General features: G+C 63.8%; 3 protein-coding genes across 4 annotated transcripts in view; 2 read left to right on the forward strand and 1 right to left on the reverse strand.

Annotated features, from left to right (window-relative positions):
• ANKMY1 (ankyrin repeat and MYND domain containing 1) overlaps positions 1-3,623 on the reverse strand; it is a 56,324-nt gene extending 52,701 nt beyond the window's left edge. Inside the window, exons 1-2 of the mRNA XM_052638186.1 lie at positions 3,501-3,623; positions 47-195 (exon numbers count right to left, since the gene is read on the reverse strand). Of these exons, the coding sequence (XP_052494146.1) occupies positions 47-195; positions 3,501-3,623 (272 nt within the window). The remainder of the gene's footprint in view (positions 1-46; positions 196-3,500) is intronic.
• Positions 3,624-5,712: 2,089 nt separating this feature from the next.
• On the forward strand, positions 5,713-8,733 carry DUSP28 (dual specificity phosphatase 28). Of its 2 annotated transcripts, XR_008199111.1 has the most exons (3): positions 5,713-6,105; positions 6,250-7,707; positions 7,850-8,733. XR_008199111.1 is itself a non-coding variant. In XM_052636891.1 (2 exons), the coding sequence occupies exons 1-2, from the start codon at positions 5,713-5,715 to the stop codon at positions 6,376-6,378; spliced, it is 522 nt and encodes a 173-aa protein (XP_052492851.1). In that variant the 3' UTR covers positions 6,379-8,733. The 2 variants fall into 2 exon arrangements, 1 of the variants encoding a protein (XP_052492851.1); XM_052636891.1 differs by having other exon boundaries at positions 6,250-8,733.
• A 2,431-nt stretch (positions 8,734-11,164) lies between these two features.
• On the forward strand, positions 11,165-19,499 carry RNPEPL1 (arginyl aminopeptidase like 1). The gene is made up of 11 exons (XM_052636585.1): positions 11,165-11,710; positions 14,043-14,183; positions 14,620-14,771; positions 15,199-15,315; positions 15,437-15,672; positions 15,839-15,952; positions 16,319-16,431; positions 16,687-16,795; positions 17,818-18,048; positions 18,121-18,263; positions 18,621-19,499. Exons 1-11 carry the CDS (start codon positions 11,165-11,167, stop codon positions 18,879-18,881), a joined length of 2,163 nt encoding a protein of 720 aa, XP_052492545.1. The 3' UTR covers positions 18,882-19,499.
• Positions 19,500-20,881: the final 1,382 nt, after the last annotated feature.

Raw genomic sequence — 20,881 nt, forward strand, 5'->3', positions numbered from 1 at the left:
AGAGGGGCCAGCCCGATTTCACACCCTCTCGGGAGGGCTCCCACACCTTTTGGCGCCGAGCACGGAGCTCTCCAGGGTCCCGGCGGCCGCAGGCACGCTGCCGCCCTCCTCCACTTGGTTTTCGGAATTCCCAACCTTTGGGGACTCGTCATGTGGGACCAAGGGATAACGATATTCCATGTCTCTCCTCTGAACCTGGAAGCAAAGTCGGGGAGCCACATTCTCCCTCGGAGTTCCTGGCGGGCGCCCGGACCGCCGACAGCACCGCGCGCCTCAGAGAAACAGGGACACCTCCTAAAACGGCGGACGCCCGGATCCTGTTGGAACGCGCCCCCACACAGGGAAACCCCCTCCAACGCCTGAGGGTGTCCCTGAAACCAAGGAAGACAGCCTGGGCCACCCTCCTGCGACCTTAAATTAGGGCCACATTTGGGGCCGCAGACAGCGGGCCCCTCCTCCCCCCGAGGGCCTCGGGAGACGGGGCGGCGAGGACGCGGTCCCCACGTAAGCCTGCACATAAAAACAGCCTCTCACGCACGTCGGGCCCCAAACCTCCTCTCCGCCGCTCCCAGGGAGAACGGCGGGCCGGGCCCAGGGGGCGTGGGGCCCACGCGCTGACTCCCCACCGCAGCCTCCGCGGAGCTCGGGGATGCCCCCGCTTATCCCCCTAATAGGGCCGCACCAAAGCTCAGAGAGCTCTCACCGACCGCACAGGGTCCGCGCGGGGCTGTGGCCAAAGCAGCGGCAGCCGGGCCGGCCAGCCTGCACTCTGCACCGCTCAGGGTGCAGAAGAGTCAGGTTTCCCTGGAGATCGGGCCACCGCCCACGTGCCCGGGTTCCGCCAATCCCCGCGCCCGGACAGGCCACGCCCCTCCAGGGCCACACCCCCTAGCGTCCGGGCGGGGAAGGGCTCCCTTCTGTGACCTCACAAGAGACCCCCGCCCCGGCCGCCCGCTCCCGCTCCCCGCCGAGACCCTCACCCCCGGCTTGCTGAGCCCAGGCCGGCCGTCTCCACTGCGACACCCATCTCGAGGTGAAGCGGAGCACGGTGGGTCGGCCTCTGGGTCAAGCCTCCCTGACTCCAGAGCCGGTTGGTGGCTCTGTTGGTGTTTATGGAAGGCGCCGAGCTCACAGCCTGGTTGGGGGACAAGATCGGGGGCAGCCAGGGTCATGGGGGCGCCTTTACCGGGAGAGGATGCCTAGGTATGGTTTCGGGGGATGAGTAGAAGCTCTCAGAACAGAAGCGAGCACATTTCAGGGAACTGGACTAGCAGCACCCGGGAACAGCGCGAGGGCTTTCCGCGGCTCCTTGGAGAGAGGGGTCTCTAGAGGTGCAGACCTCCCCTTCTTAGAACAGCGGGAACGGATGACAACAGCTGATGCCCCTTCCGCCCCCGCGAGCTGCAGTGGCCCGAAGGTAGCTTTACCCGGACCCTAGGGTTCCGGGGGCGCTCCCCCAACCCTGCAATCTGTCTCCCAATTCATGTCTTCTACCCTTGGCCCCTCAGCACCACCTCGGCTCCTAGAGCCCTTCTCTACCCCTTAATCCTTTCCCTCACGTTCCCTCTTTGCCCTGCTCCAGCTGTCGCTTGTGAAGCTGAGCAAAGACAAATGGAGCCACCTTTAAAATTTGTTTCTGAAAAGAGAAAGAAGAGTCACCTAAAACTTCCTGTTAAAGCATACCACCTGTTGTGGGTTGAGCAATGGCCCCCCTACCCCGCCCCCCAAATGATAAACTAAAGTCCTAACCCCTGAGAATGAACCTTATTTGGAAAAAAGGTCTTTACAGATGTAATCGAGTGAAGACCAAACAACTGGTGTCCTTACAAGGACAGATTTGCAGACAAAATAAAGGAAAATACATTTCTGTTGCTTGAAGCCTGCTGGTTGACGGTGATACTGTTACGTTCAGCTCAGTTCAGTTCAGGTGCTCAGTCCTGTCCCACTCTTTGCGACCCCATGGACTGCAGCACCGGGTCCACAGCACGCCAGCCTTCCCCGTCCTTCACCAACTCCTGGAGCCTGCTCAGACTCATGCCCATCAAGTCGGTGATGCCATGCAACCATCTCATCCTCTGTCGTCCCCTTCTCCTCCTGTCTTCAGTCCTTCCCAGCATCAGGGTCTTTTCCAAGGAGTCAGTCTTTTGCATGAGGTGGTCAAAGTACTGGAGTTTCAGCTTCAGCATCAGTTAAGTTGTACTGGGGGGCAAAATAAGGATGATACCCTGGGAGACAGCACCTCAGACGGCTCTGAGAAACTGCTCTGGAGAGGCACGGGGGGAACGTCAGTACAGAGGTGATTTTGGTGAAGATGGAGTACCTCCAATCCAGCACAAATTTTTTGCAGGTTACTGCTAGTGACAAGGAGCAGACATCACCATGAAGGATTTAAGTGCCTTTTTAGACATGAGAAGATACAAGAATTGGGCTCATAAAATTTCTTCTCCGAAAAACATAACTGTCTGAAGAACTGTTCTGCCAATTTTCCCCAGAGCACAGAGCACCTCCATTCCTGATCTCCACCCTGAACTCCTTTCAGATGTTGCAGGTCAGCAGCTGCAGCGGCTCATTATTTAATCCTTGTAGAGGTGGATGGCAAGGGCCAATTTGTAGGTGACAAGGGGAACAGAGAGAAAGGAGATAGATGGACAGAGCAGGAACAGCCTTGAATGCCAGGTTAAAGACAGAAGCATCAGGACATTTCAAACAGGAGAGCAGTGCAATCAAAATGTATGCTCTAAATGAGAGGTTTCCAGACTTTTTGCCTGGGGCCCACTGCAACTCCCCATTCCACAGCATGACTCAAAAAATCATGAGTGAGGGAAAACTCACTGTGCTGTACGCATGCACCCCAACATTTTCATGTAGTCTGTTCCTGTCTAAACCATTTTACTAAAAAATAAAATATGGCTATGACCTAAAATACTATCAGTTCAGTTCAGTCGCTCAATCTTGTCCGACTCTTTGCGACCCCGTGAACCGCAGCACGCCAGGCCTCCCTGTCCATCACCGACTCCCGGAGTTTACTCAAATTCATGTCCATTGAGTCAGTGATGCCATCCAACCATCTCATCCTCTGTCATCCCCTTCTCCTCCTGCCCTCAATCTTTCCCAGCATCAGGGTCTTTTCCAATGAGTTGGCTCTTTGCGTCAGGTGGCCAGAGGACTGGAGCTTCAGCTTCAGCATCAGTCTTTCCAGTGAATACTCAGGACTGATCTCCTTTACAACCCACTAATGGATCCTGCCGACCTGCTGAGTCAGGACCAACATTCAGAAACTCAGTGCTTTAAAAAGTGTATTCTGGCTACAGTGAGAAAGGATAGAAGGCTCCCTGCAGAAGGATGATGCCAAGTCCAGAAGAGAGTGTCCTGTAAACAAACATAGCAATCAAGGGAGAGAATGGACTTGAGATAGTCAGCATGAATTGTTACCCACTAACTCAAGGTGGTGAAAGGAGTGTGAGGTTATTAGTTAAAAGGCCTTGGAACAGAAAACTCACCTCAGACATCCAACAGTAAAGGATGGCTGGCTGGCTCAGGAAACCAGAGACCAGAAGCCGGAGGCTCTTCGGGTTTGGTTTGCTTCGATGCCCAAGTGTCATTGAGGACAGTTTCTCCCACATGGTTTCATCCAAGGCTGGCTTCCCTTTGTGGTAATAAGGAGAGCACAGGTTTCCAAGCCCCTCTCACATCTTTGGTTCATAAAAGAAAGTGAAAGTGAAGTCGCTCAGTCGTGTCTGACTCTTTGTGACCCCACGGATGGTAGCCTACTGGGCTCCTCCATCCATGGGATTTTCAAGGTGAGAGTACTGGAGTGGGTTGCCATTTCCTTCTCCAAGGGATCTTCCTAACCCAGGGATCGAACCTGGGTCTCCCGGTTGTAGGCAGACACTTTTACCATCTGAGCCACCAGGGAGGTCCTCTTTGATTCATATGACAGCCCAAACCCCGTCCTAAAGCAATCATGGGGATAGACGTCACTGACCAGAGTGTCATCAGAAGCCTGATTCTGGAGCTGGGGGATCTGTACTCCCACCTAGTTGGATGGCTCCTGTGAACTCTGAGGAAATGGGAAATGAGAATCCCTCCTTAGGGCACAGCAAAGGACATGGGTGCTGGGAGTAGGTGATGTCTGTACCTACAGCCAGTGAAGACCTGGCTACAGACCAACATTTCAATCTTCAGCTCAAGGGAGAGCCCCAGGCAGCAAAAAATATATGACAGTCACCAAGCTTGGTAGCTTTGGCTGGAATGGAGAGAATGGAGGTCACCCAGAAAGACTGCAGAGGTTCATTTTACGAGTAGTGTGTGTTCATGTGTGTGTGTGGCGGGGGTGCGGGGGCTGGGGATGTACTAGAGCAGTGGTCTCCCACCTTTTCGGCACCGGGGACCAGTTTCAGGGAAGACAAGTTTTCCATGGGCTGGGGTCCGGGGGTGTTTTGGGATGATTCAAGCACATTACATTTCTTGTGTGCTTTATTTCTAACCTAATGCTGCCACTGATCTGACAGGAGGTCCTGGCCCATGGACCAGAGGTTGGGGATCCCTACACTGGAGAAAAATTTCGGGTCCAACAGATCGAAAATCAGAAATGTTTCAATATTATTAGAACAGAATCGAAACACCAATAACTAGATGCATACACAACTGCAAGACAGTTAATTTTCAGTGAAACTGGCCCCTGAAAGACAATGGACATCAGAAAAATCTGTTGAAGAGGTCTTAAGTGGCAAGTGTGTAATTCTTTAAAGCTACAGTAATAACCCCCAAAATAAGAAAAACCACAGGAACACTGGTCTATGAAAAATGGAAATGCTAAGGGTAAGTAGCTTTATTTTGTATGACCATGTTTTACAATAAAATTAAATGCAGAAATTGCACAGGACCATTTATTAGGAAGCAGAGAACATAAAGGAATAAACATAAAGCTGTACTAAGGGGAAGGACTGATGCTGAAGCTCAAACTCCAATACTCTGGCCACCTGATGCGAGGAACTGACTCGTCCGAAAAGACCCTGATGATGAAGCCAGGAGAAGGGGACGAGGATGGAGAGAAGGCACGAGAAGAGGATGAGGTGGTTGGATGGTATCACCGACTCGACGGACATGAGTTTGATTAGGCTCCCGGAGCTGGTGATGGACAGGAAGGCCTGGCGTGCTGCAGTCCATGGGGTCGCAAAGACTGAGAGACTGAACTGAAGGGGCATCTCACCTGGCAAATGCGCTTTTAAGTAATGACTGGTCAGTGCCCAGATCAGACTCTGCGACAGGGCCCCTGGCTCAGCGCGTCAGCCACAGCCTGAGAAGCCGGCCGCCCCCTGCCCGGCCCAGCTGGAACCCTCAGGGTTCGCCAGGACCGCTAGGGGGAGGCTCTCAGACCTCGCGCCTCTTAACCGGGTCTGGCCTCCTGCACAAGTGAGGGCCCATTCAACCCAGGAACCTGAACCCGCCCACATTTCTGCGGCCAATCAGACTCTCCCGATGACCACGCTAACGGCCGCACCCCCACCGTCAGCCAATCAGAGGAGGCCTCGCCCGCTCAGACCTGGCCAATGAGGCGGCGGCCAGGGCCTGGTGGGCGTGGCCGTTCCCGCACACCCGCCCCGGGGGCCTACCCCGGGAGGGGGAGGGGCGGCCTGAGGGAGCCGGGGGCGTCGGCCGCACCCGACGGCCCAAAGACAGACAGCCGGGCCGGGCGCCCGGGAGCCGGCCATGGAGCCGGAACCGGCCGGACAGCGCGCGGACGCCGCGGCGCCCCCGCCGCCTTTCGTGCGCGTCGCCCGCTCGCTCTTCCTCGGGAGCGCGCGCGCCGCGGCCGCGCCGGAGCCGCTGGCGCGCGCGGGCGTCACCCTGTGCGTCAACGTCTCGCGCCAGCAGCCCGGCCCGGGCGCGCCCGGCGTTGCCGAGCTGCGCGTGCCCGTGTTCGACGACCCGGCGGAGGACCTGCTGGCGCACCTGGAACCCACCTGCGCCGCCATGGAGGCCGCGGTGCGCGCCGGCGGCGCCTGCCTCGTCTACTGCAAGAACGGCCGCAGCCGCTCGGCCGCCGTTTGCACCGCCTACCTGATGCGTCACCGCGGCCTCAGCCTGGAGCGGGCCTTCCGGGTAGGACGGGACTTCCGGCGGGGAGGGGCGGGACCTTCCGGGAGCGGCGGGCTCCGCCGCCCGGGGAGAGACTTCCGGGCGGGGCGTCTGTGGACCTCGGCGCGAGCGCTGCCCCGGGGTCTACCAGCAGCCTCTTCTTCGCAGACGGTGAAGAGCGCCCGCCCAGTGGCCGAGCCCAACCCGGGCTTCTGGTCCCAGCTCCAGAAGTACGAGGAGGCCCTGCAGTCGCGGTCCCTCCTGCCCAAGGAGCCCTCGGGCCCGAGTGAGCCCTAAGCGGTCAGCCCTGGAGGACGACCAGCCAACCCCAAAGCAGGACGCTGGGGGGTCTCCTGCAACCTCGGGGTGGGAAGGCGTAGTTCATGCACTGACGGGAGGCTGGGTCATCCGCTCCTGCCTCACGTCCCACGGAGTTTTCATTTTCTGCAGCTTCCCAAAGCCCTCTGTCCCCGCTTGATGGTAGTGTAGGGGTGTGTCCGCAGAGAACTGGGGAACCGCTCCTCCTCTGCTTCTCAGGTTTACTAGACAGGGCTTAATCAGGAGCATCAAAACCACTCGAGAAAACTTAGCCAGAAAAACATTTACTACAGAGAGGTGGAGGGCGGGGAGCCAAGGTCAGGAGATGGGGAAACCACAGGAGTCACGAGGACCTGCCACCTTGACCCTGGCTTCCTTCCACATTCGGGACTGCCACCAGCTCAGGCCACGGTGGCTTTCCGAAACAGACTCGTAGCTGCTGTGACACAAGGGTGCGGGTTCGAGGCTCTGTAACAGACCACTCAGCTTGGGCTCCCCTGGGGCTCTCAGTGCCCGCACCCACTTCCTACCTTGCTGACCTCCCAGTTTCAGCCAAGGTCAGGCCCAGACCACACTAACCACCCATGTGTCTGAGCACGTTGATTACTCTGATTCAGAGGCACCTCACCTGGGCATCCTACAGCCTGAAGACTATACTAGAAAATTAATCACCCTCAACACTCCTTAAATAAGATAAAGAGGAGAGAGTAAAGGAAAAAATGGATAATACGTGAATTACAGATAGTGTAGTCCCTGGTTAACACATACAAGTGTACACGTAACAAAATAATGGATAGAACACCGAATTTGGTGTTTGTCATTTCCCTTGACCCTCAGCCAGTGCCTCAGGCCCTGGTCCTCCTAGTGGGGCGTGCGGAGCCTTCATCCTGAAGGCCGAGCGTCCTGCCCGCACTGTGCTGAGCCCTCTGTGATCTCCTGCACAACCCAGGGGTCCTGAGCGGCATGAGCACAGTACCCCGAGTCCCGGCACAGCGAAGCCCTGCCGCCCCTTCAGAGTCAGGGTCAGGGAGTTTCCGTGAGGTCTGGTAGTTAGGATTTGGTGTTTTCCCTGCTGAGGCCTAGGGTCAGTCCCTGGTCGGGGAACTAGGATCCTACGAGCTGCACAGCACTGCACTCCCCCCACCCCCCGCCAAAAAAAAGTGTCAGTCACCAAGCAGAGCAACTCTGATTTGTGCCTTGAGGACTCTCAACTGGCTAAGTAGGGTCTCAGCGTCCTGTCCCAGGTGTGTCCCAGATGGAAGCATCCCACCTGCAGATGAAGACCTCTGACCAAGCAGAGCCCAAAGGGTAAAGCTGGGGAGCCTGCACTCCATGGGGGAGGCCCTGGGGTGGTTGTGAAGGGGGCCCCATCCTCCCCAGCCTTCCTGCTCCTGTTCCTGGTTTGCCAGCACGATGGCCCCTGGCTCAGAGCACACCCCACCCCCTCCAGGTCAGCACCCAGCCCTGCGCAGCACCACGCATCAGCAGCGCCCACCTCCAAGAGCCACAGCCCTCGTCATAACCCGACTTCTGCCACCTTTATGGAGGGCTCGCCAGCTGCCGCCTACTCCCGACAGGCCCCTCACAGCTCATGTTGCTTCCCATCTACCTGTGAACAGCTCCTGCTGTTACCTCCACATTGCGGGTGAGGCCGCAGTGACTGCATCTGTGACCTCAGGCATACTGAGTGGTTTGCCCAGCAGGGAGGTCCGGAGCCAGGACCTGAGCCCAGATCTTTTCCGTGTGCTTGTGGTGCGCTTGCTGGCATGCCCCCTCACCTGCTGGCGTGGCCCGGGTGACACAGGCGCACGGATGTCAGAGACCGGGCCAGACCTTGGTCCCCTAGCTCCATTCGGAGAACCGGCCAAGTCTGCCTGCCGCCAGAGGCCCAGGGGCAGCACAGCCCCCACCTGAGCCCATGGGCCTCCTGGAGGTCCTTCCACTGCCGGGTCCGCCCGCTAGCAGACGAGGCCAGGGGCCGGCTCCCCTCCCAGGGCCTGCACACTCGAACAAGGGCAGCCAGTCTGTGCCCACCAGGAGAAGGCTGGGTGCAGGCGCATCCGCCCACCAAGCCAGCCAGGGCTGGACCATCCGCAGGCTGGTGTGTGGGGCTTCCCTGGTGGCCCAGTGGTTAAGACTCCACCTTGCAATGCAAGGGACACTGGTCCAGGAAGATCCCACATCCCACAGGGCCACAAAGCCCTGCGCCAGGGAACTGTGGAGGCCTGCGCTTTACAGCCTCTTCTCCACAAGAGAAGCCACCGAAGCGAGCAGCCCGCACACCGCAAGGAAGAGTAGCCCGCACCAGCACGAGTTTGCAGCAACAAAGGCCCACCAGTCAAAAAATAAAATAATTAAAAAGAATAAAAAGCTGGTGCATGAAAATTCCTTTGGGAGAAACCCCAGCCTCTGGCAGTCCCAACTTCCAGCTCCTCTCCCCCAGGTGGACTGGGGGAGGAGCGTACTTTGCAGCCACCCTGGACCTCTGTCAGCAAAGCAGCACCCCCGACCCCCGACACTGGAGGCACCGTCCTCCGCAGGACAGGGACGAGGTGGAGAGTGGAGACGACCACTGTGCCCTCCACAGTGCACGGATCCCTCGGTGGACTGCCTCTAGTGCTGCAAGACACATCTGCTTGCTCCTTCAGACGGACTTGTGTTGGTTCCTTGTAAAAATGTGGGGTGGAAGGCACAGCCCTGGGAGGGGTGCTAACAGCTCCTCCGGACCTACACGCCTGCACCTGCCCACCCGTCCTGTGTGCAGGCCAAGCCACTGGGAGGTGCCCAGGGCCCTCCAGGAGCAAAGGGACGAGACTTAACCCCTGCTCCCGAAGTCCAGGGCACCAGGAGGGTAAGAAGCCCCCTGAGGTTAACTTATCCTGTGCCGGGGGCTGGCAGACCTGCCTGCAGGTGCTTAGGGCAGGCCGGTGTGGGTGCCCACACGCAGTCCCTGATGGTCTTCCAGCCCCAGCCCCACTGGCCAGGAGAGGGGAAAGGATGGCTCCGAAAGGCTGGTCACGCTGGGAGTGCCATCTGAAACTCTGCCCTCGGCCTCCGGGCAGGCGCTGGGCCCCTGAAGGCAGTGAGGACTGATCAGACCCAGTTCTTCCCCGTCTTGAGTCTCGGCTGCAGGGCTGAACCCCTTCCTTTTAAGTGGCTGGTGAGTTTGTGTCCCCGAGGCTAAAATGACACACGGGGCAAGTTGAAGAGATGCCTCGGTGTGGGTGCTGACTCCATGAACATGGGTTCTCAGCTCGGCAGTCCCACCCTGCCTGCCCCCCAGCCCCCTGCGGGGCGGGGGGGGCAGGCAGGATCACACGAATGACAGGTGGAGATACTGAGTCCAGAAGGATTAAACACCCCTCAGGGATGCCATCGAGGGCGAGTGCAGCACGAGGCAGGCCCCAGCTGTGCCGCAGGCACGGAGCAGGGAGTGAAGTGGGTGGGGCTCCAGGCCCAAACGGCCTGGCTCCCTGAGGACCTGAACTCTCCCATGACGACAGATCGCCTTGGCGGCCCCTCTGGTTCGTGGCTTTGAGACCCACCCATGCTGGTCCTTGGGCATCCTCGCTGGTCTCCAGCCACACACCTCGGGCCCAAGTCTATGGGCAGGCCTGGGCGAGAGTGGAATGACAGGCTGGCCAGGTCTCGTGACTGCCCAGCTCTCACCTCCTCAACAGTCATCCTCCAGGGCCCAGACAGCCCTGAAGGGAGCAGAGCTCAGCAGGACTTTCTGTGATGATGAAATACCTGCTCTGTCCAGTATGGTGCTACCAGCCTGATGCGTGCACGCTTGCTCAGTCATGTCTGACTCTGCAACCCCACAGACTGTAGTCCACCTGGCTCCTCTGTCCATAGGATTCTCCAGGACTAGAACCCTGGAGTAGGTTGTCATTTCATTCTTCCGGGGATCTTTCCAACCCAGGGATCCAACCTGCATCTCCTATATTGGGGGGCAGATTCTTTACCACTGAGCCACCAAGGAAGCCCCACCTTCCTGACACGACCCCCCAAACACACATGGAGACCCTGAAATAGGGCTAGTGCAACTGAGGACCTGAACTTCTAATTCTATTTAATTTCAATCTAAGAAGCCTCACACATCTAAGGGTACAGTCTCAAGGTTCCAGAGCCACCAGCATGCCCCACATGGCACATAACACAGACCACTGGTCTCACAGGAGAGCGGGCCAGGGTGATGGGAATCATTGCATTTTTCTCCAGGCCTGAGGCTCTGGAACGGACGAGTAACACTTCCCTAACACAGGTGTCCCAGCAGTGGGTGACCGAGGAACCTCCAGCGCGCCCGGGTCCCCGCGCCTTCCCCTTCCTCCAGCCCAGTGCCGGGGCTACCGGCACGCAGCGGCTGCTCCGGCCCCGTGCATCGCACCTGGTTCACGGTCGCAGCCCAGCGCACAGCGCCCCCGGGCCCGCGCACAGCGCCCGGGCTCACGGCCCCCAGCCGCGCTTCCAGCCCCTCGGCTCCTCGGTCTCCCCACTCCCTGAGCCGCGGGCGCCCCGGCCCCCCGCGCACCGCGCGCCGGCCCCGCGTCCCCCGTGGCCCGGTCTCCCCGCGCACAGCGCCCCCGGCGGCGGCGGCCGAGCGGAGCCGGAGCGGGGCGGCGCACGGCGCGGGGCCGGGCCGGGCGGCTCCCGGCGCGACTTCCTGTCGTGCCCGCGCCCCGCCGCCCGGCGCCCGGCGCCCCTCGCCCGCTCCCGCGGCCCGGGCGGCCGCCGCCCATGGATTTCACCTAGCGCGGCGGCCATGGCGGCGCAGTGCTGCTGCCGCAAGGCACCCGGCGCCGAGGCCGCGCCCGCCCGCCCGCCGCCCGAGCCGCCGCCCGCCCTGGACGTGGCCTCGGCCTCCAGCGCGCAGCTCTTCCGCCTCCGCCACCTGCAGCTGGGCCTGGAGCTGCGGCCCGAGGCGCGCGAGCTGGCCGGCTGCCTGGTGCTCGAGCTGTGCGCGCGGCGGCCCGCGCCCCGCGCGCTCGTGCTCGACGCGCACCCGGCCCTGCGCCTGCACTCGGCCGCCTTCCGCCGCGCCCCCGCCGCCGCCGCCGCCGCCGCCGCCGCCGCCGAGCCGCCCTGCGCCTTCGCCTTCGCCGCCCCCGGGCCGGGACCCGCACCGCCGCCGCCGCTGCCCGCCTTCTGCGAGGCGCCCGGCGCGGAGCCCGCCTGCTGCCCGCTGGCCTTCAGGGTGGACCCGTTCACCGACTATGGCTCCTCGCTCACCGTCACGCTGCCCCCTGAGCTGCAGGAGCACCAGCCCTTCCAGGTCATCCTGCGCTACACCTCGACCGACGCCCCCGCCGTGAGTCCTGCTTCCGGGCGGCCTCTCCCCGTGCTGCCGGGCTGGGGGGCGTTCTTGGGGTCGCTGCGCCCGCGACACCTGCAGAGGGGGCCCAGCCCGGCTCTCCGCGAGCCGGCCCCGGAATCCTGTCCAGGCGCCGGCGGGGCTTCCCAGCTGGTGCCAGGGGAGCCCTTAGGAGCCCTGGACCGAGTGAGCCCCCGGGTTCTGGTCCCGGGGAGGGGCCTGTGTGCCACCAGGGAAGCCTCTCCCTTCAGCTGTGCAGGGACGGGTCCCTGCCTGGAGACAGGGGCAGCTTCTGGTGAGCACACGCCAAACCACGCATCTGCCCGAGCCTGACACTGCGACCAAGGGCTTCCGTGTGACCTGGGCTTCGGAGGACTGTTCCCTGGGGGTGGCAAGAGGGACAGACTTGCCGGAGTGGGAGACCGAGGGGCCTGGATCGAGTGTAATGCTTCAGGGCGCAGGGGACTGGTGGGTGCTCCCACAGGTTGGCCCCGTGTCCTCAGCGCAGACACGCACAGGCTCTTGCGGGGCTTTGGACATGGAGCGCCCGCCGCCCAGGGGCTCAACAGGAAGGCTGGGCAGCCCAGACAGCACCCTTCCACCGCAGGGCCACTTTCAGGATGGAGCATGGGGGTTCCTGGGTCCCTGTATGGGCTGCACGTTTGTGACAGTAACCCCTTAACACACAACATTCAAGTAGCTCTGGGAGGCCCCAGGAGGTTCCATCCGTCACTGCTGTGGCATGTGAATAGACAGGGTGGCGGAAAGGCATCAGGCCAGAAGCCATCAAGGAGAAATCAGGATGAGCCTAGGCCAGACACACACCTGCGGGCTTCCTGCACGACTCCCAGGAGCCCCCAGCTGCCACCTCACCCCTTTCTGAGCTTCTGCAAATGTGCCAGCCTGGCCCCTGCTGCCTGTTGGCCTGGCCCCTGCCCTGCCCGCCTGGCCCCTGCTGCCTGTCGGCCTGGCCCCTGCCCTGCCCGCCTGGCCTCTGCTGTCTGCCAGCCTGGCCCTTGCCCTGCCAGTCTGGCTTCTGCCCTGCCTGCCTGGCCCTTGCCCTGCCCACCAGGCCCCTGCTGTCTGCCCGCCTGGCCCCTGCCCTGCCCGCCTGGCTCCTGCCCTGCCAGCCTGGCCCCTGCCCTGCCTGCCTGGCCCCTGCTGTCTGCCTGCCTGGCCTTTGTCCTGCCCACCAGGCCCCTGCCCTGCCCGCCTGGCCCTTGCTTCCTGCCAGGGGCCTTCTGGGGCTCTGACAGCTGGCGGGCATGGCTCCCACCACAGCCGTGAAAACAGAGGCTATGGTTCTCCCTGACCTTGGAGCCCATGTGTCTGGTCCACCTAAGACCAGCAGAGTGGTTGGAGAGTGGTGGGACCAGGGCCCACAGCCGGCTACCCTGCTGGCCTGACCCTGTCCCCAGCAGCCTGATCACGGGGGCCTGTCCCCAGCATGATCTGGGGACGACTTATCCCAGGACCTGGGGGTGCCGGGGGGGGGGGCGGGGTGTGAAATGCAGGTTCCTAAGTCCTAGCTCTCTGTGGTCAGACCCAGGAGTTTGCATTTTTGAACAGTCTCCCCAGACAGGCCTTCCGAACATCTGGGGCAGCCCTAGGGGTCAGCAGAAAAGGAAGATACTGCTGTAGGCTCTGCTTGGGCAGAGAACAGAGACATAGAAGCCAAAAAGAAGTTTTGTAGAAGTCCATGAAGGCTGACAGTGGCCTGGCTGGTGTGCAGGAACTGGCTAGGCAGCCCTGCAGGCCTGGACATCCGCTAGGATCTGGGGACCCAGGGGTGGGATCTCGGCACATATAGCCTCCAGCGGCAGTCCTTGGTCTGGGGTCCCCCACCCCTGGGGTCTCGGCACGGACAGCCCCCAGCGATGGTCCTGGGTCTGGGGTCCCGAGTGGCAAGCAGCTGTGGCTGCCGTCCTCGGGCCTGTCACTTGCAGGGGCCTGGGGCCCCTCCATCACGGCCCTGAGGGGACCTGTGTGCACTTGAAGACCCGTCCAGTTGGCCTCAGTGACCACATTGTCCCAGCAGAGGGGATATGGGGGAGATTTGGGACCCCACCAAGTGGCTGCAGTTGGGTTGGGGAGGCCCCCGGCCTCCAGCCGCCCTTCCTGGAGACATCAGGATGCTTGGTGTTAAGAAGGGAAGTGCTGAGCTGGCCTGGGCAGGCTGGGGGCAGTGGTAGGCTGGAGTACCTGAGGGACAGCTCCCTGGCGGGGTGGGGCCGTCGGCCTGTGGCTCTGGTCTCCAGGAGGGCTCGGCCCGCTGTGCCAGGGAGGGCACCCCAGCCGGAGCTGACCCCTTACCCACCACCCGCTGCAGATCTGGTGGCTGGACCCAGAGCTGACGTACGGCAGCGCCAAGCCCTTCGTGTTCACCCAGGGCCACTCCGTCTGCAACCGCTCCTTCTTTCCGTGCTTTGACACGCCCGCGGTCAAGTGCACCTACTCGGCTGTGGTCAAGGTCAGCGCCCAGCAGCACGCCCTGCCCCCAGCTGCCGCCCAGACGGCCATCCGAGAAGGCGCGCACCCTGCCCGCGTCGGGGTCCTAGACCTGGCCTGAGCCCCGGGATGCCGACTCAGGGATGGGGCAGGCAGAGCGGCCGGGTCCCAGAGCTTCTGGCAGCCCCCCAGCCCTACCTCCACTCCCGACTGGGACAAGAGGTGTGCGGGCCAGGAGCTGGGGGCTCCCGGAACAGCGTGGGGGGTCCCTGACAGGGACGGGAGGATCCCTAGCAGTGTGGCTGCCTGACCCAGGTGCTGGGCTTTCTCACAGGGACACGAGTCTTGCCCACTGGGCTGTGGGGTCCCCACCGGGGACACGGGGTTGTCCTGACGGGGGCGTGGGGCTCCCCGTGGGAGACACACTGTCCTGATGGGCGGGGCCTCCTGGGACGCAGGCCCCGTCGGGGGTGCAGGTCCTGATGAGCGCCACACAGAGCACCTACGTGGAGGAGGAGGGCGTCTACCGCTTCCACATGGAGCACCCCGTGCCCGCCTACCTCGTGGCCCTCGTGGCCGGGGACCTCCAGCCCGCAGACATCGGGCCCAGGTAGGCCCACCTCTTGCTTGCTGCCCGGGGTCCAGGCTCAGGAGATGCTGCCGGGGCCCGGCGTGCTGCCTGCCTGCATGGCCGCCCTGTGTGGCCCCGCACAGTGGGGCCAGCCCTGCCCCTGCCTAACTGTCACTGCCCAGGGACCATCCTCCCCCGGCTGCTCGCACCCCGGTGCCCTGTGCCGGTCCTTCTGGACAGGGCCTCTGCAGACACACCCGCTGCGCTCCGAGACGGCGCGTGGATGGGCCCGCCCGCGGAACGTAGGGCCCGCGGTGCAAAGGGCCCGCGGAGTGAAGGGCAGGCGGGGTGGGCGGCTGGCTGGCCTGCGCTGGGCAATGCCCAGAACTGGAGGGAAGGCCCGGGGGCAGGCAGGGGGCGCGGGCTGGAGCTCGGCTGGCCCCGCCCACCGTCTCCCCCATGACAGGAGCCGCGTGTGGGCCGAGCCGTGTCTCCTGCCCACGGCCACCAGCAAGCTGTCGGGCGCGGTGGAGCAGTGGCTGAGCGCGGCCGAGCGGCTCTACGGGCCCTACCTGTGGGGCAGGTACGTCTGCGAGCCTGGCCGGCCGCGAAAGGGGTCAGCAGGCACGTGCACCCCCCCCAGCCCGCCAAGAAGCGGCAGGAGGCAAGGCTCACCCGCAGCCCCCACCCCCGGCCCCCCGCAGGTATGACATCGTCTTCCTGCCCCCGTCCTTCCCCATCGTGGCCATGGAGAACCCCTGCCTCACCTTCATCATCTCCTCCATCCTGGAGAGCGACGAGTTCCTAGTCATCGACGTCATCCACGAGGTGGCCCACAGCTGGTTTGGGAACGCCGTCACCAACGCCACATGGGAGGAGATGTGGCTGAGCGAGGGCCTGGCCACCTACGCCCAGCGGCGCATCACCACCGAGACTCACGGTGCGCCGGGCTTGGCGGGACGCATGGTACCCTCGCGGCAGCTGGTACCCTGGGGCTGGTCCCAGGCTGTGGTCCCCGCTCTGTGTGTGTGTTTCCCGCGGGGGCAGCTCGGTGGGGCCCAGGGCAGGGAGCAGCCAGGGCAGCGGCCTCTCTCCCACCTGTCCAGGTGCGGCCTTCACCTGTCTGGAGACAGCCTTCCGCCTGGACGCCCTGCACAGGCAGATGAAGCTTCTTGGAGAAGACAGCCCAGTCAGCAAGCTGCAGGTCAAGCTGGAGCCAGGTACCTGCTGCTGCCCAGCCCTGCACTCGTCACCTGCAGACGTCAGGCCCCCCGCCCAGCCCAGTCGGGGTCTTCGTCCCCACAAGGCTTCTCTGCAGAGGCCGGGCCAGGGGAGCTTCCCTCCACAGCCTGTGCCACCTCTCACGGGCGCTGAGCACCCATCTCCCCAATGTGTGGACCCGAAGTCTCCACCAAGGGCCCCCTAGCAGGGCAGGACGCCCCCCACACACACTCTCGGGGTGTCTGGACGTGAGCAGCAGGGCCCTCGGTGCCCCCTGCTGTGCAGAGCCCCACCGCCATCCCGCCCCCAGCCCCGGGGCCCTGGGCGGCTCAGGGCGCCTCCCGGAGCCACGGTTCCCCTCGCAGGTGTGAACCCCAGCCACCTGATGAACCTGTTCACCTACGAGAAGGGCTACTGCTTCGTGTACTACCTGTCCCAGCTCTGTGGGGACCCCCAGCGCTTTGACGACTTCCTCCGAGTGAGCAGCCCGCTCCTGGGGGTCGGGGTGGGGGTGGAGCGATGGGGCCCATGAGCGGGGCTCTCGCCAGGCTCCTGGCTCTCCCACCTCCCAGCCTCGGCTGCCTGGCAGGTCCCTGCAGCAGCCGTGGGTGCCCCTGTGCCCGCCCTGGCCCTGCCTACCCCTGCTCAGACCCCTGGGTGCCAGGCCCTTTCTCGTGGTGTGTGCCCGGCCCTGGGGGGCAGGGGGACAGTGCTGAGTCCGCGCCGCCCACAGGCCTACGTGGAGAAGTACAAATTCACCAGCGTGGTGGCCCAGGACCTGCTGGATTCCTTCCTGACCTTCTTTCCAGAGCTGAAGGAGCAGAGCGTGGACTGCCGGGCAGGTGAGGCCCCCCCCACTGGCCATGTGTCCACACGGGCCCACCCTCGGCCTGTTAGGTGCAGGGGTGTAACGGGGCCTGGGGGCTCTGTCTGGCCGGCAGCCACCGTCACTCGTTGGTGTGGAACTCGGGCTGGACCACGTGGAAGGAAGAGAGAGAAGAGTGTGATTCCCAGCCCGGAGGGGCCCGGGGGGCTTCCTAGAGGAGGTGGCAATTAGTCTAGGTGGTTCAGTGGGTAAAGACTGCCTGCAACGTGGAAGACACAGGAGACTCTGGGTCGAGAGGGTCCCCTGGAGGAGGGCCCTGCATCCCACTCCAGTGTTCTTGCCTGGAGAATTCCATGGACAGAGGAGCCTGGTGGGCTACAGTCAATGGGGAGCGATTGAGCACCCCATACATGCAGAGCTGAGTAGGCAGTTCCAGAAAGAGCCTTGGAAACTGCACAGCGGGCCTGGGGCAGGATCCAGGAGCAGAGGGCAGTTTGCCTCAGAGCAGGCTGAAGGCAGCCAGCTTGTTCTCGAGGGTGCACCTCAGCCAAGGGCTTAGGCCAAAGCAGAGAAGGGTCTGCCGTCTCAAGGGGGGTTCAGCGTTTGTGGTAGCGCAGTGAACTGTGGGCCGGGGACCCTGTGTTGGGGAAGGTTTGGGAAGCGCCCTAAGGGTCTGGGGGGCAGGGATGGCACGACTTGCCCCCACAGATGCCCAGGCTCCAGGGCTCCAAAGCAGGAACAGCCTTCTCCCAGGGCGGTGCTCCCACCCGCGCCTCCCGCTGTGCACACGCAGCGTCTCCCTGTTTCTGCCCAGGAGGCGTGGGCAGATAGGGGCTCCCTGGCCACTGGCTCCAGCACTCTGTGCCCCCTTCCCGGAAGCCACCGTGGCCTGCAGGGTCTGCAGCCGGCTCCCGCCTCCCCAGGCCACCCCCGCCCTTGGGGCTCCCAGACCCTGGCAAGGTCTCCAGGCACACCCTCGGGGTCTGCAGTCTCCCGGGGAGGCCTTCTCGGGAACCCAGGAGGGCGTCTGTCCTGCAGGGCTGGAGTTCGAGCGCTGGCTGAATGCCACGGGCCCCCCGCTGGCCGAGCCAGACCTGTCTCAGGGATCCAGCCTGACGCGGCCCGTGGAAGCCCTTTTCCAGCTGTGGACTGCCGAGCCCCTGGACCAGGCGGCCGCCTCCGCCAGCGCCATCGACATTTCCAAGTGGAGGACCTTCCAGACGGCGCTCTTCCTGGACCGGCTGCTGGATGGGTCCCCACTGCCCCAGGGTGAGTCCCACAGCCGCCGGGGTGGGAGGAGGTGGGGTGGTCGCTGGCCCTGACCTGCCGTGGCCCCGACAGAGGTGGTGATGAGCCTGTCCAAGTGTTACTCGTCCCTGCTGGACTCCATGAACGCCGAGATCCGCATCCGCTGGCTGCAGATCGTGGTCCGCAACGACTACTACCCCGACCTCCACAGGGTCCGGCGCTTCCTGGAGAGCCAGGTGTGGCCACACGAGCCTGCCTTCAGCCCCACCGGCCACTCAGGCTGGCGACCCCTGCCCTCCGCTGACCCGGCCACTCAGGCTGGGTGGCCCAGAGAATGGGGTGGGGCCCAGACCCCAGCAGACCTCAGGGAGGCTGTGCCCAAGGCCAGTGGTCAAGCTGGGAGCAGAGTCCTGGGGTCTTGCCGCAGGGCGTGCACACCGGGGCCATCTGAGCTCCTTAAGGCCTGAGGGTCACTGGATCCCCAGGCCTGCGCCCTAGCAGGGCCCCTGCAGCCCAAGCCCCCTGGGGAGGGGAGGGGAGGGCATGGGGGCCGGGGGAGGGGAGGGCGCCCCATGACTCGCGGCTGCCCACAGATGTCGCGCATGTACACCATCCCACTGTACGAGGACCTGTGCACCGGCGCCCTCAAGTCCTTCGCTCTGGAGGTCTTCTACCAGACGCAGGGCCGGCTGCACCCCAACCTGCGGAGGACCATCCAGCAGATCCTGTCACAGGGCCTGGGCCCCGGCGCAGAGCCAGGCGGGGCCGTGGCGGACTCGGAGCCGGGCCTGCTGCTCGGGGACGAGGCCCCGGGCAGCGCCATCTCTCTCAGGGACGTCAACGTGTCTGCCTAGCGCTCGCCTCCCAGACACCACGATTGTGCCTTCTGGGCCCCAGGCCTGGCTGAAGGGGCTCTGCCGGGGCCCCTCCAGGGCCGACCGAGGCCTGTGGACCTGCCCCCCCACACCCCAAGCGCTCTTGCACTGCGGGCCCTCCTGTCTCAACACTGACTGCCAGGCACTGCCCTGGGTCAACGGCAACCGCCACACTGTGCCTTCTGCCTGCCAGGAGGGCCTGGGCTGCCACGCCCACCCCGCACGCCTGCCTCCTTGGAGCCCTGGACCCCCGCCCCCCCGCCCCCAGGCCGGCAGCCTCCCTCAGTCCCTGCCCGAGGGACGAGGACGCAGACATGCCCACGCCCTCCCCGTGGGGGACGGGGCGCCGCAGAGACGGTGGATGTCCCTGGGGAGGGGGGCCCCGGAAAGCCTTAGCTCCTCAGGGAACTCAGGGCCCCAGGCCCCGGGGCCAGTGCAGCAATAACGCGCAGGAAGGCGGGCGGCACTGGTGCTCTTTCTAGGCCCACCCTGCTGGAAGAGGCCCGGGGAGCCCCGGGGTTTGAGCTGGGCCCCCGGGGGGACCTCCGCTCGGGGTCACCACGATTGTCCCATTAAACCTCCACTCTGCAGACTGCCTCCCGGCCTGTCCGTCCTGGCTCTTGTCCTGCACAGCTGCCCAGCAGCCGTGGCGTGGGGTCTGGAGCTGGTCACAGCCCTGTCCTCTGACCCAGGCTTCCAGCCAGAGGCGGGGGCTCTCGCCTGCATCCGGCCCCTCCTGACTGTTCTGCTCTGCACCAGGAGGCCCCACACCCTGCCCTGCGGCCCCCTGGGGTCCGAGCACCAGCCGCCGGCTGCCCCCGACCTCCCCAGCCCCTCTGCCACCCCCAGGACCCCCTGTCGGCGTCCCCACTGTGGGCCCTCCTCCCAAACGGGAGTAAAAGGAGAGGTGAGCGGCGGCCTGAGCGCGGCCTGGGAGGATGGGGCGGAGGGCCTGCGGCCCTCGCTGGCCCAGGGGCGGCCCCAGAGCATGGCCAAGCCGTGGGTGCCGGGAGCAGTGCCCCGCGGTCACCAGGGCAGCGTCCGGGGCCCTGCCCCCGGGCTGGGCTCCTGGGGTGGCGCCTCTGCTGTGGGTCCGGTCAGCGCGGCAGGGTCTCCCCCAGGATCACACGCGCGGACCCCAGAGTGACCTGTCAGCTGGCCCACTGGCGGGACCCAGTCACAGAGCCCCCCGTTCCCAAGGGGCCGAGGTGCTGGAGGACGGGGCGGTGGGCCAGCCGCCAGGTTGCGAGTGCCCCAGTGACTGTCCTCCCTGCAACACCCCCCACCCCCGGGAGCTGACCCGACCCCACCCAGGCATGGCCCTAGCTCTCAGGGGCTGTTCTGGCACCGTGGCCGGGCGTGGCTCCTCCGAGCCCAGACACTTGGAGTGGGAGGGCCAGTCCCGCCGTGGTGAGTGGGAACCCCTGTGGGGAAGAAGCGGGGGCCCGGGAGCTCCGCCTGCAGCAGCGCTGGAGCCTGTGGGCCTGGGCCCCCAAGTCCTGGGCTCTCCGCAGCCTTCGGCTGTGCCCTGGGAAGGGCCCACCCACCCTCCTGTCTTCTGGCCAAGCCCTCCGTGGGGCTGACCTGCTTCCTTAGCCTCCTCCCTGCCACGGCTGTTCTCGGGTCTCCAGTCACACTCTGTAGCCCTAGGCTGTTGGTTTGTTTGGCAGTTCAGCCCTCAAAAGCACTGTGGTCCCCCGAGGTCCCGATCCCAGCTCAGCAGGCAGGGGCCACGTTGTGCCCCCCAGGGCCCCACCTGACGATGGGAGGCTCAGAGGCAAGCCCACGGCCTCCCTGGGGTGACCCCAACACCTCGGCAGCGTCCTCGCCACAGTCCATCCTGGCTCTGACCTCCCCTCCGGGCCATTCCTGCCTTTCTCTTTTCCTTTTCCTCCCAGCTTTGCAAACCCAGGGATGTTTTTCTCAGCCCATCTTTTTCCACGTGGTATCTTGCCAAACACAGCCTGTGACCGACGCGT

Source organism: Budorcas taxicolor, chromosome 3 (genome assembly GCF_023091745.1).
Source record: "Budorcas taxicolor isolate Tak-1 chromosome 3, Takin1.1, whole genome shotgun sequence".
NCBI lineage: Eukaryota > Metazoa > Chordata > Mammalia > Artiodactyla > Bovidae > Budorcas > Budorcas taxicolor.